This window comes from Camelus ferus, chromosome 35 (assembly GCF_009834535.1).
Source record: "Camelus ferus isolate YT-003-E chromosome 35, BCGSAC_Cfer_1.0, whole genome shotgun sequence".
Classification (NCBI taxonomy): Eukaryota; Metazoa; Chordata; class Mammalia; order Artiodactyla; family Camelidae; genus Camelus; species Camelus ferus.
In genome coordinates, this window is record NC_045730.1 from 14,470,518 (window position 1) to 14,485,862 (window position 15,345).

Consider the following 15,345-nt stretch of genomic DNA (forward strand, 5'->3'; position numbering starts at 1 on the left):
GGTAAGGCCCGTAGTGCCTGGTGCACTGAACGTGCTTAATAAATGGTAGCTGCTCCTGCTATTCTTATTATAAGCAAATTGCCTTGAAATACTTTATCAGTATTCCCACTTCTGTTTCCCCCCGAATCTGCATCTACCTCATGGCAGAGAAATGCTGCCGTGTAGCACCTACATTAAGCGTTTGTAAAGATTACTAAAGTAGATAAATACTTTCCTGGCTGTCCTGACCGCATTTTTGCAACTTTACCTCATTGATTACTGGCTGATTAAATGTTTACTGAGTGTCACTATACTGACCTGTCAGGTACACAACAATACATGAACAAGGGCCAAAACGAGTGATAAAGTCAGTTCATGTTTGACTATGGAGAAGGAGGACATTGGTGCTGTGGGCTGTGATCGGAAAAGATCTGTGACACAGGGAGGTCTGAGCTCGCACTGGACGTGAACAGATGGGAATGTGACAGGTCTTCCTCTGAAGCAGTGGGCCTCAAACTTTGGTACCATCCGATGCCCCCGGGGGGCTGGTATGTACAGACTGTGGGCTCTACTCCCAGAGCTTCTGAACTAGGGCTGCGGAGTCACCTGAGAATTTGCATTTCTAATAAGTTCTTGGAGACCACATTTGGAGAACCCACTGCTCTAAAGGGAACCAAGAGCAAGCTCAGATGCAGAGTCTGTTTAGATGAAGGGGAGGAAAAAAACAAACAGTAAGAGATGAACTTGGAGAGAATAAACAGAATAACCAAATAAGAACAGTCTGTTATCTGAGAAGGGGACTAGAATTCCCTTTAATTACCTCAAGGAATATTACAATGAAAAAATTAATTTCTTGAACTAATAAGTTCATAGAATAATTATAAGCAACATCATAGAATTAACTAAATGTAAGATAAATATACATATATATTTCCAAAAGAGTTGGTAACTATCTCACTTTGTTTACATTTCCCAAGAACTTTTCAAAATATCCCCCAAAAGTTTGTATCACTAAATTAAAAATGATAGCATTACATGTAATGCTATATAATTTATTAAACATGAATTAAGATATCTAAAACACAGTACTAGATTCCAAAAAAGAACTTTCCAAAAACCCTAGTAGTTGAAGTATGAGGGCCTTACAATCCAATGGAGTCTTCCTAATAATGTGAGGAGAAAGAAAAACTTTTTCATGAAGCATTTAATAAAAATTGAAGACGGCTAACAGGTATATTGTGCTCTCCTTACTTTTTGAATTTTACCGCACTGTCTTTACTCACAATAACCACAACAGATAGATACAGGTTTAGAAAACAAGGATTTCTTTTTCTTTTTTAATTACCAAGATTGAACGCCTCTGATTTAAACTGGTAATTATATCTTGCAATTTAATAATTTTATCTTAATATGGTCCCTCCATCATTTTGTTACACTTTTTCTACTTTTATAACAGAGGTAGAATATAAACTGGCATTTCTATTAAAACAACGAACTTTAGACCATGTTGGTATCTGATGAAATGGTCACAATATAACTGGCTAAATAATTTGGCTGAGTGGTAAAACCCTTCCCTTAGATAGGAAGAAAAGACCAATGGAGGCTGCAGAATTAGCTTGTCAGTGATGCAGACATAACTCAAGAGTACAGAGACCAACCGGCAAAGATTCTTTTCACTGAGCTCCTGTCACAGCCAGTGGCAGACATGCCCCAACACGAAACAGCACAGCGCCACCCGAAGGTTTCCCTTTTACTCAAGTAGAGTTCTCCTGGCACTTAGGAGCACTCACAGGAGTTCACATTACACACAGGCTCCTTTACCTTCTTGCCTTGTGTTTAGAAATTTCTAAAGATACACACCAACCTATTAATGGCAGTCACCCAAGAGAAGGAAAACGGGTGGGAGTGGATAAAGGGAATCCTTCTCTTTTTACTCCACATACTTCTGAAATTTATCCTTCTTTCAGAAAAACAGTATCAATGTGTCTATATTGGTGTATTTATTTTCTTCCACCACCCCAGTCCCCCAAAGTTTTGCATTACTGTATTAGAACACACATACCCTGCATCCTCTCTGCCCAGGAAAGCATTTACATAATAATAGTGCTTTCTTATTCTTATATCTGCATGGTAGAACATTTTAAAAAACTAGTAGAAAAAAATGCTGAAACAATTATAATACAATCTTCTCAACAGAACAAAACAATAAATATATTTATTCAGCTATATTACCTGATCAGGAAAAAATTCTTGAAGAAATGGACCCAATAATATGATTCCTAATCCTTCTGGATCTAATTTATTCTTCATGAGATTTATACTAGAGGGGGAGAAAAAAGAAACAGTAGATACCAAAGGGAAAAAAAAAGCAGCTTATTTTTCTCCTTTCATGATTAAATTACTAGTACTGCAACATATTTGACTGCAAAAAATCCTAAGAGCTGTTCTTTTTAGACCCTTTGTGACAAATACACAGGAATGACATCTAATTTGCCAAAACTTGGTTATTTTTAAACCAGAGTAATGTGTTACTATTTAGAATTTAAATTATGATGATGACTTTGGAATATTGTTCCTTATTAGGTAAAGTAACTTTAAAAACCCAGGCTTACAAACACTGGCTTATACCCTCCCAAAGGCATATTTTCTTTGCTTCATAGTATGCCTGAATTTGACTATCAAATGAGGCATTTAACTTAAAAAAAAAAAAAAAAGTTTAAGTCCAACGAGAAAAGCAGTGTCAAAGGCAGCGGTACACCAGATAATCAAAAACATCTCCTAAAAAGCTAGCTTTCAAGAACCAAGTGGGGTGGAGGCTTAAAATTCTTAGTGCAAACTGAAGAGGTAAGATATTGTAAAAGAGCTAAAGTGTGGTGAATTTCAGTAAGTGGTGTGGACTGTCTTGTCTCAGGCGCAGCCTGAAGTGAGCTGTGCTTTTGCACAGCCCTTGCCATGCATGAGGTGTAGCCAAGGCTGCTGAAAGGTGTTATGTGTGACTTAGAGAAGGCAGAAAGTGGACTGTGGTTGGAAGAGTTTCAAAAATAAAAATGGTCTTTTCAGAAAATTCTGATTCTCTGTGTTATCTCCCAAACTATAAATGTTAGGTTAAATAGACCTTATTAGACAGTTGACCCTTGAAGAATGGGGCTGTCTGAACCGCAGGGTCCACCTATACATGGATTTTTTTTCCCCCAACAAATACATGTATGTACCATAAATATATTTTCTCTTCCTTTTGATTTTTCGAGCAACATTTTGTTTTATCTTACTTTAAGAACAGAATATATAATGTATATAACATACAAAATATGTGTTAATCGGTAGGCTTCCAGTCAACAATAGGCTACTAGTAGTTAAGTTTTGGGGAGTCAAAAGTTATATGCAGATCTTGGTCTGCACACAGGTCGGTGACCCAGCCCTTGAGCTGTTCAAGGGTCAACTGCACAACATGCAGAGGATATGACATTTTAATGGGTCTGAGTAATGACAGGAGGTTATGGCATGAAGCAAATGAAAGCAAGATTATATTATTATATTTAATATATTTACTTATCCTTACTATGGCCTGGTTATTATAATGTGATTAGACCAAAGGACCACGTGAATAACTCAGTCCAATCTTTCAGCTACTTCTAGAAAAACAATTTACTAGCTCAGTTGTGATTATAATTCAAGGTATGTTATGAATTCTGATGAAACAAGGAAAATTAAGTAGATGATGTATAACCATCTAAGAATCTGGGGAAAAAAACCAAATAAACCTAACTTTTCTTTTTTCCTCCTTCCTATCTTAAGAATTATTAGTAATCAAAATTACCTAAGTTCAACTCCCTTTTGCAAATTAGAACAAGGTAAACAAAAGATGGTCTCCACTTGGAATCAGCTGAGAGGAAATATGGTAGTTACAGTTACACCATTTATTGGAATAGTTCAACTGTCTCTGAATTTCTCCTCTTTAAGTTGGAATCAACAATTATGTCTACTAAGAAAGAATAACATCACAGCGCCATGTAGTGAGAGCAAGACACATTAATTCAATGATTAGTTTGCAAATGTTTATATGTATTTTACACTTTCAAAGAAAATACAAACTGTTTAAAAACAGGATAGCATCAAGTTCTAAGAACTATGTGTACCAATATGTTTTATGTTGCTTTTGCTGAATCCTTTTCTTAAATGTTTGTAAGCTAACGTTTGTTTATTGTGAGATACACTTTCAGAAGAAAAAAAATAATTAAACCAGGCAGAAAAAGGAAAAGTTAGTGTAGCTCATAGGTGATTTTTAATTTTCATATGTATTAATATGACGTATCCACTTAACCCGAGAGATATTTTCCCATGGATAATGAAGATCCCAAATTTATGGAAGAAGTTGTAGATGTAACAATGTACAGAATATAACAGAATGAAGACAATGACAGGATATTAATGTTAGGCAAAACTGAAAACTATATTCTGAAATATAGTGGGGCCAAAGGATTCGGGTATTTAAAATATTCGTCTTTACTTAAGACTGAAAGTCAGAGGCCTGCTGGTTACTTAAGCAGGAAGCCTAACGGTAGAGACAGTCTACAAAACTGTCACTACTTTCACTAAAGGTACTATACAGACAGGCACAGAATTTCAAAATACAGGTTTCACAGTGAGAAAAAACATTTTAATATAGAAAAAGGCACTTATATTCTTAGCACCCTTTTTTAAAAGCAGGACTTCAGTGCAGAGTGGGAAAGGAAGCTCATTTTAAATAGGTCAAGTCTGTACTAAAATATTGATTAGTCTGATTGCTTGCTTCCGAAATCTTTGCTTAATATGAAGTGCTACACTTCATTTATGCAGTTTAGATTTTAAAAAAAGAGGCGGTAATGTGCAGATAATGTCACACATTCAACGGAATCAGAGTCGGTTAACTAACAATTCTTAGGTAGCTTACTATTCAGGATCTGAAACAAGGTCCAACGCTTTCATCACATCTTCTAGAAGTGAATCAGGTATAAATCCATTATCTGGAAAAAAAAATAAGAGAAAACAATCTGGATTAAGTTTACTTTAAGAAATGCTATTATTGCTGATTAGACTTCAGTGAAAACTCACTTAAGAGGGACACAGAGAGTTAAGGAACAGCATTTAACGTTTATTTTGGGCACAATGTCTATTATTATTAGGCACTCTTTTCTATTAGCTTTCTTGGGCACACAGGCAAAGACTTATTTTCAAAGGTTAGTTTCTAATACAAAAATTAACCATATGACTTCTACCTGAGAACTCCAAGAAAACCTTAAAGACAAATTCCTTCTTAAACAGGCTTACAAATTTAAACGATAAAGGTTTCTTTCTACTTAAATTTATAACAATTATTTATCAAATAGGTATATTTTTCAGTAAACAATGCAAACCTTTAAATTCCCGTTAAGAAATCCAATTAAAATAATCCTTTACCAACACATTCCTTTTGTTACAAAGTTATTTAACTTTCTGCAAGAATGTTCATGACCCCCTGTTATTTAGCTCTCCAACAATGTAAGATCAAGAAAAGATATCCCTTGACTTAAAATCAACAGACTTAATTTAAGTAAAAGCCACAGATTTAACAGGGGAAGAAGATTCAAAGTTGGAATACAAGAAGAGTAGAATCAAATGCTGATGAAAGACTAGTTTATGGAAAATATTCTTTTTCTTGGGCTCGATGAAGAAATAGCATTGCTAAATGGCTCAAACTCAAATGATGCAATAGAACATGACACACAAAAAAGCTTGTAGGGCAGCTGGAAATCACAGTACTTTAAAACAAGCAAGTTGTATATTTCCTTACATGTACAATGCCTGTGTTCCTCCACCATTTTAATTCATTCCTGAAGACTGTCTCAGCTTTAAATGAACTTCCAACACAGTATCCTTTTCAAGGATTAGGATTAAAAAAAAAAAAAAATCTTGTCCTGGAGAACAAGATGTCCAAAAGTCTTGCTTTAATCATCAGGCTACAGTGAAAAGTGTAGTTGCTCTTTTCACACACAGTGTATACTCTGTCTCTACCAGAGAGGAAATAAAGAAGATAACGATTTTTAAAAAGTCTTTTCTTAAACCTCACAAGCACTTGCTTACCATGTGAAGACAGACTAGCTTTGACTAAAAGGCTAACTAAAAATTAGCCTAAATACAATTTTATAAAGTGAAGGTTTAGAATAAATTGTCAATTTACCAATACTTAAGATACAGAGAATGAAGAACTTGTTTGAAGGTACCTGTGAAAATATTCAACCTTTGTAAGCCTAACTCTAATGAGTTTGAAAGGTAGGAAAAAATTACTCATTTTGCCTAGAGTCAGGTCACAGCTAAAAGCGTAGCATCTTCAAATGTAAAACAGGCTTTATCTGTCACTAGCAGATGGGAACAGTTATCTGGATAGTTTCTGTATTTACGGGCTATCATGTGTGTCCACTTGACAGAAGCAGTGTGTAGTACAATATTCTTCAGGAGCACTGAATGGCAGGCAGCCCTGTCTCTTCTTACTGTAACCCAAGACCCAGCTCCCATCCTCAGAAAGAGCTAACTGGCTGTACAAAGACACAAACAACTAGGAAGACAACAAAATGACCTCCTTAAACGTGATTAGCCTCCAGCTTAAACATTCCAACACATTTTTAAGGGACCGATGAGACTTACAACTTGTAAACAGAGACATTCTGGAGTACAACAATGATGACACCAAGCCAATGACTCTGCTTTTTGTAGACAGTATTTTATAACTGGAGATTGCAGCATAAAATTTTTTTCAATACCTCAAAGACTTTTTAATACACCCAAGATTAGAAGAGGAGATTTGGAATCGCTTATCTTTTTAAAATATTTATTTTGAAGTTACTTTATTCTTCAATAATCATACCTATCAAGACAAATTCTTTAGAAAAAGAACAGAAATCTTAAGTCTAAGCAGATGAAATTCAATTGGTTCCTTAGAGAAAATGGAAACAGAGACACAATGATAAGGGGGCCTCAATACCAACAGCAGAAGAAATCTGAGCTTACAGTTTGTTCACTACTCAAGCAGACCTGAGAAGCACTAAAAGAAAAAGCAGCACTAGGATGCACTGGTAATTTAACCACATGGATATAAAATGGCCTTCTACAAGCTTAAACTCAGAAGAACAGGGAAAATGAAGTGGGGAGGAAAAGAGGCAGTTATGATGGTGTAAGCACCTACTGTGTACATGTTCAAATTCAGTTAAACTATGTTTTAAGACATTTGAAAAGGAGGAAAGAAGCTGTTCATTTAAAAATTTAAAAGGAGGTTTTTGGTTGGTTGTTCTGTTTAATTATTATTATTTTTTAAAGTTTGTGAGGAGATGGGGGCTGAATATTTGGGACCATAACGTTTACAAACCCCTGTAGGTGAGGAGTCATGTTTCTTAGGAATAGAAGAGAAAAATGACATCTAGTTAAGGAGAATTTAATGCTGTTGGTTTTAGTCAAGTAAGAGTTAAATTATTTTTACTAAATGCTGTATCATGCTGTACCTAACTAATTATTATTAGTGCTTTAATAACATATACATACAGTTTAATGTAACTCTTAGTGAAAAATGTGTGACTTCTGCTCATTGGCAGTTAAGGCATTTTTGTAGTTGCACTGTCCTCGGTCTCTCTGCCAGTTTGCCATCTGGCTCCCTGCAGATGGGGGCTCCTGGATGGCAGAGATTCCATAACCCTGGGGCCCAGCACAATGCTTCACACAAGTAGCCACTCAGTAACATTTGCTACATTTAATGATACAAGCGAATGCTAATTTCAAGGCACACAAACTGCTCATTCAGGCCCCACGGTTCAACCAAAACCAGCTTTGTGAACTGTACATAGGAAGTTCAGAGAGAAATGAGCAGTTAATATATGGCCTGTCCTACAGAACCACTTTAGTTGTGTGATGGAAAAGTTGCAAAACAAACAAAACACAGTGCAGGATGTTGAAAAACAATGGCTGGGGCAGCATGAAAGACAATGTTAACAATGGTAGAGCAAGGTGGATGGCAGTGACAGAAGGGAGGAAGCAAGGGTAGAGAGAAGAAAATGTCATTTTAAATGACAATTAAACAAAAGGCAATTTCTAGATCATGTCTAAGGATCGGTGTATACTAATCTACAAGTAAAATTATTCTTAAAGATTAAAAAAAAGTACCACACTGAAATCATTCAGACAAAATATGCTGTCAATATATTTTAGGAACCTAAAAACAAAACAAAACAAGACAAAAAAACAAACAAAAAAAACAAGGGCTCTTTTTAAATCAAAGAATATATATCCCTTGCCCAAATGGTTGATGAATTCTACACAGGGTGGGGTGAAGAAAGAGAGAGAATAAGAAGGAAGAAAACAAAACAAACCCCATTATGTGTAATGCAAAAAAATTCAATTACCATCTATATAGAATTCAGTTCTTTGGAGATTCCTGAATAAGCTCTATGCCCCACACTTTTGGATCTTTCTTCTTTTTAAAACAAAACAATATAGTCAATTTATTGAGTACGTGAATAATGATGTAAAGTAGATATAAAGTCCATTTTACAGCTGAGAAAACTGAGATTAGGAACTTGCCCAACATCACAAAGCTAATGAGTAACAGAGGTGGGATTTAAATCCGGGTTCTCTGATATCCACTGGGATGCTGACACCTGGAGGTACTCCAAAACTCCTCTCTTGTCCAGTATCTTTGATCACATTGATCAGTTGATCTCCATCCCTACTCTTTTATGGTTATTTTTTTAAATTCCTGTACAACATGTAACTGAATACAAACCAAAGACCCAAACAATCCCCACTCCCCCCAAAATGTAAAAGACAAAATGAAACAAAACACACACACACAGAAACAGCTCCCAGCCCCCACACCAAGTCCCCAGGAAACAAAACATGGACTTTCTAAAGACCATATCTAACACACTTTACATGGCTCCAGCATCTGATTCTCTTTAGGATATAAGCACACATACTAGGGTTTATTTTCATTTCTGAATTTGGAATTACTTATTAAAGTGAACCTAGTAATTAGAGGTGATATGTCCAGGTCCTGCTGAAATCAAAATTTTAGAAGTATTACAAAAGAAACTAACAGCTAAAAATGTATTTTGAACTTGTTTTATATGTGTACTTGGCATCAAAATAATTATTGAGCTCCCAAGATCCTAAAGACTCTAAAATGGAGATTACTCCAACTGCTCAATGAGAATGATAGTCAATATCATATCCTTATTCTAATAAATTAAAAATAATTCAAAGACAAAGAGGTTAAAAAATACATCTTTATCACTTCAGCCTTCTAAACAGACATTTGTAGTAGAGAGAAGGGGAAAGATTGCTTGATTTCCTGGAAGAACAGCTAGAATGTGGTCTCAGTTCTTACAACTAGGTATGTAGCTCTGAAGAAGTGACTTAAACTGTCATAGGACTGGTTTTCTTAGGAATAAAATCATGATGGTAGTTCCTTGCCCATCTCCTAGGTTTATGGTAAGGTTTTAATGAGACCATGGAGGTAAACTGATTTATAAATTACAATGTTTCATGCAAAGGCCAGACAATATCATTATTTTTTTTTTAGACAGGTCTCAAGTAATAAATCAGCTTTATGTTCCAAAAGACCATTAACATATCAACTATTTACAACACTGAAAAGGCAGTCTCACAGAAGCAATGCAATAAATGGTGATTAGTCTGCAAATACTTTCAATTCATAATATGCCTAAAGCATGGTGCTAACAATGTATGGGTCTAGGCAACAGGTTTAGGTACAGGTCTACCCAACTGTCAGACACATGGGTAGAACCCAGGAGCAGGAGCAAGGGTGAGGTGGGGAGAGTGAGACAGATACACAAATACTCAGGGATACCAGAATTTTAATTCTCTTTTCTTTAGCTTCCTTGTAGGTCAGTTTTTCTACAAATATTCTGAAGAGGGTGACAAAGGGCACCCGTCCCCACACCAGCCTCTGCTAAATGGAAATGCAAATCAAAACCACAACAAGGCATCACCTCACACTTACTACAGTGGCTATTATTAGAAAGATAAGAAACAGCAAGTACTGGCGAGGACGGGGAGAAAAGGAAACCCTTGTGAACTGCTGGTGGGAATGTAAATTGGTACAGCCACTGTGGAGAACAGTATGAAGGTACCTCAGAAAATCAGAAACAACTACCATATCATCCAGCAATTTCACTTTTTGGGTATTTATCTGAAGGGAAAAAACAAACAAACAAAAAACAAGAACACACACCTGGAAAGGAATATGCACCTCCATGTTCACTGCAACCCTGTTTACAATAGCCAAGATATGGAAACAACCTAAATGCCCATCAATGGATGAATGGATAAAGAAAATTTGGTATATATACTAAATGGAGTATTATTCAGCCATTAAAAGGGAAGGAAATCTTGCTCTTTGCCTCAACATGGATGGAACTTGACGGTATTATCCTAAGTGAAGTAAATCAGACAGAGGAAGACAAATGCCGCCTGATCTCACTTATACGTGGAATCAAAACAAAACTGAGCTCATAGATAGAGAACAGACTGGTGGTTGCTAGAGGCAAGGGGTGGGGAGGTAGGTGAAATGGGTAAAAGGTGTCAGAGGTACAAACTTTCAGTTGTAAAATAAGTCATGGGGATGGAATGTACAGCATGTTGATTATAGTTAATAATACTGTATTGCTTATTTAAAAGTCATTAACAGAATAAATCTTAAAAATTCTCATCACACTCAAAGAATGTGTAACTATGTATGGTGGTTAATGCCAACTAGGCTTACTGTGGTGATCATTTTGCCATACATACAAATATCATTATGTTGTGCACATGAAACTAATATAATGTTAAACATCAGTTATACCTTAAAAAAACAAAAACAATCCTGTAGTGGTGGTGTGTAAATCACTTTGAACTCTAGCAAAAGACAAAGGGTTAAAAATAACTATATCTACAATAATATGTTAAGATACACAATATAGGGAGATGTATATTGGGATATCAAAACTATAAGGCAGGTAAATGCATAGAACTTTTTTATGTAACTGAAGTTAAGTTGTTGTTATCTTAAAATAGATGGTTATAAGACTAAGATGTATTATGAAAGCTTCACAGTATCCAAAGAGCAAAAACCTATAATAGATACACAATAAAGAGAAAAGAATCAAAGCCTAGTATTATAAAAATTAAGGTCACAAAGAAAGCAACAGAGGAAGAAAAAACTACAGAACTATAAACAATCAGAAAGTAATCAACAAAATGGCAATAGTAAGTCCTTACTTACCAACGTTTACTCTAAATGTAAATAGTTTCATTCCTTCAATCAAAAGACATAAAGTGGCTGAATGAATAAAACAAAACCCAACTATATGTTGCCTAAAGGCTCATACTTAAAGGATACTGACAGGCTGAAAGTGATAGGATTGAAAAAAGTACTTCACACCAACAGAGAACAAAAGAACTGGGGTAGCCATCCTTATGTCACACAAAGCATTTTCTAATAAAAAATAACAGGAGACAAACAAGGTCACTATACAATGATCAAGGGATCAAGATATCAGGAGGATTTAATGACTGTAAGTATACACATACCATATATTGCAGCCCCTAAATGATTATTAATAACAGATCTAAAAGGAGAACAGACAGGAGTGAATAAAGTAGGGGATTTCAATACCCCACTTTCAAAAACAGTAAGATATTACACAGACAGAAAATCAAGAAGGAATAGCAAGTGTGAATTACACTTTAGAACACATGTACCAAATAGACATACACAGAACACTCTGTGTAACAGCAGCAGGATACACATTTCTTCTCAAGTGCACATGAAACACTCTCCAAGACAGATCACATGATAGGACAGAAAATATGTCTTAGGAAATTTATTTATTTAATTTTTTTTATATATAAACTTTTTTATTGAGTTATAGTCATTTTACAATGTTGTGTCAAATTCCAGTGTAGAGCACAATATTCCAGTTATACATGAACATTAGTAAATTTAAAAGAACTACAATCATACCAACTATTTTTCCCTACCACAAAGATCGGAAACTAGAAATTAATAATAGGAAGAAACCTGGAAAACACACAAATATATTGGGTTTAAACAACAAGCTCCTGAATAATCAGTGGGTCAAAGAAATCAAAAGGAGAATCAAGAAATATCTTGAAACAAATAAAAATGAAAGCACAATGTATTAAAACTTAAGGGATGCTGCAAAAGCAGTTTTTAGAGGGAAGGTTATAGTGGTAAGTGCCTACATTAAGAAACAGGAAAGAGCTCAAGTAAACAACCTCATGGAACTGAAAAAAGAAGACAAACTAATAAGCTCAAAGTTTACAAAGGAAGGAAATAACAAAGATCAGAACAAAGAAATGAAACAGAGAATAGGAATATAGAAAAGGACAATAAAATCAAGAGTGGCTTTCTGACAAGATAAACAAATTAGACAAATAAAATTAGAGATTAAAAAGGATGTATTACAACTGATACCAGAGAAACACAGTCAGAAGAAACTGCTATGAACAATAATACACCAAGAATTATAAAGATAACTTGATCTTACATATAAACCTTTAAGATACCACTAAAAAACTGCCAGAATAAATGATTTCAGTAATTTTGAAGGATACACAGTCAATATACTGTTATCAGTTCCATTTCTCTACACCAATAAGAATTATTTGAAAGAAAAATTTAAAAAGCAACCTCATTTACAATAGCACTGAAAACAATGAAATACTTAGGAGTATGTTTAACCAAGGGAATATAAGAAACTGAAAACAATAAGACACTGATGAAAGAGACTGAAAAAATATAAATAAATAGAAAGATATTCTGTTCTCAGGGATTGTAAGAATTAATAGTGTTAAAATGTCCATACTACCCAAAGCGATCTACACAGTCAATGCAATCTCTATCAATATTCCAATGACATTTTTCACAGAAATAGAAAAAACTATTCTAAAATTTGTTTGAAACCAAGAAAGATAACGCACAGCCAAAGCAATTTTGAGAAGGAAGAACGAAGCCAGAGGTATGACATTACCTGATTTCAAGCTACACTGTACAGTTACAATAATTAGAAGAATATGGTACTGGCATAAAAATAGGCACACAGACCAGTGTAACAAAATATTGAGCCCAGACATAAACCCATGGTCAACTATTTTTTTTGTAAGAATGCCATGAATACACAATAGGGAAAGGATAGTCTCTTCATTAAATGGTACTGGAGAAAATGGATATCCACATGCAGAAGAATGAAACGACCCCTACCTTACAGTACTCACAAAAAAAAAAAAAACAAACCCCGAAATGGATCAAAGAATTAAATGTAAGACCTGAAACTATAAAACTCCTATAAGAAACTGTAGGGGAGAAGATCCTTGCCATTGGTCTTGGCAATGATTTCTTGGATAAGACAGCAAAAGCACAGGCAACAAAAACTAAAATAAACAAGCAGGACTACATTAAACTGAAGAGCTTCTGCACAGCAAAGGAAACAATCAATAAACTGAAAAGGCAACCTACACAGAGGGAGAAAATGTTTGCGACCTATTTATCTGATAAGGGGTTAATATACAAAATACATAAAGAACCCATAGGCCTCAATAGCAAAACCACAAATAATCCAATTAAAAAGTTAGCAATGGACCTGAATAGACATTTTTCTAAAGAAGACATACAAATAGCCAACAGGTATATGAAAAGATGTTCAATATCACTAATCATCAGGAAAATGCAAATCAAAACCGCAGTGAGATATTACCTCCTATCTGTTAGGATGACTTTTATCAAAAAGACAAGAGATTAAATGTTGGTTGAGTCTATGGAAAAAAAGGGGAACCCTTATTCACTGTTGGTGAAAATATAAATGATACACCTATTAAACAGTATAGAGATTCCTCAAACAAAAACAGAACTACCATATGATCCAGCAATTCCATTCCTGAGTATGTATCTGGAGGTACTGAAATCAGTAGCAAAGAGGTATTGGCACAACTACAATCACTACAATATTGTTCACAACAGCCAAGATATGGAAACAACTTAAGTGCTCATCACTGGATAAATAAAGGTGATGAGGTGTGTGTGTGTGTGTGTGTGTGTGTTTGTGTACACACCTACAATGGGGTATCATTTAGCCATGAGAATGAAGGAAATCCTACCGTTTATGACGACATGGATAAACGTTGAGGGCATTATGCTAAGTGAAATAAGGCAGACACAGAAGGACAAACATTGCACAACAGCACATGTGAAATCTAGAAAAGATGAATTTGTAAAAAGAGAGTAACAGTGGTGGTTATCAGGGGCTTGAGGTACGTTAATTGGGGAGATGTTTAAGGGTATAGACTTGCAAACAGTAGTTAAGTTCTGGAGAACTAATGCACAACATGGTGATTACAGTCAACAATACTGTATTATAAACTTCGAAATTGTTAAAGAGACTAGATCTTAACCATTTTCTCCACAAAAAAGAAATAATTATGTGACGCGATAGAGGTGTTACCTAATGCTCATGTAGTAATCATTTTGTAATATATAAATATATCAAAGCAACACGTCGTATCCCTTAACCTTACAAAAATAATGTTATATATAAATTATATCTCAATTAAAAAATATTCTGGAACATTTATTCATTTGAATACATAAATGACTTAACTTTCAAAGAGCTTATTCAGAGGTAATTTTTTCCTTGTTTAACATCATCAGAGGTCAAGATTCAAGTAACCATAACATTCGTACCCTAAGAAACACGAAAACCTTATACCACGTGAGACTCTGATGATCACTGAAGTACTCTGTTATTTTTGTTCCCATTTTCACCCTTTCCCATTTAAAGTTTTCAAGAAATGTGAGCTACCGTTCATTCACTAATCCAATAACTCTTTAAAATAAAACTCAGGAAAGTATCAATATATTTCGAATACATAAAGATATAAAACACAGAATTAATAAAATAATAAAATCTTTTACCTTCTGGATCATAAGTTTGAAAAACTCTTCTGGCTTGTTCTGAAGGAGCCTCAGGGGCAACTAAAGCCATATCCTGAAAAGATAAAAAAGCGTGCTATCAATGAGCTATAATACACATGACACCAAAAATAAACAAAACAAATTAGGCTAGGGTGAAGAAATGATGACATTTGGAGTCAGAAGACTATGAGTTCTATTTGTATCATAAGTGTATAGCTGGATAAGTCAAACTCTCTGGGCCTTCATTTCACATCTGAAAAATGGGAATACTACAACCACAGAGAATTGTAAGAATGACATTAAGGTTTATATAAAGCTTGAAAAGTCTAACATTATATCGGTAATACTATTAGGTGGAATCTACAAAAATT

The 15,345-nt window shown here is 34.8% G+C and overlaps 1 protein-coding gene across 2 annotated transcripts in view; it reads right to left on the reverse strand.

Moving 5' to 3' along the window:
* MINDY3 (MINDY lysine 48 deubiquitinase 3) overlaps positions 1-15,345 on the reverse strand; it is an 85,637-nt gene that overhangs the window by 5,990 nt on the left and 64,302 nt on the right. For both annotated transcript variants that reach the window (XM_006180408.2, XM_032473847.1), the window contains 3 exons: positions 14,975-15,047; positions 4,910-4,982; positions 2,212-2,299 (listed from right to left, as the gene is read on the reverse strand). In XM_006180408.2, coding sequence (XP_006180470.1) covers positions 2,212-2,299; positions 4,910-4,982; positions 14,975-15,047 — 234 coding nt within the window. The remainder of the gene's footprint in view (positions 1-2,211; positions 2,300-4,909; positions 4,983-14,974; positions 15,048-15,345) is intronic.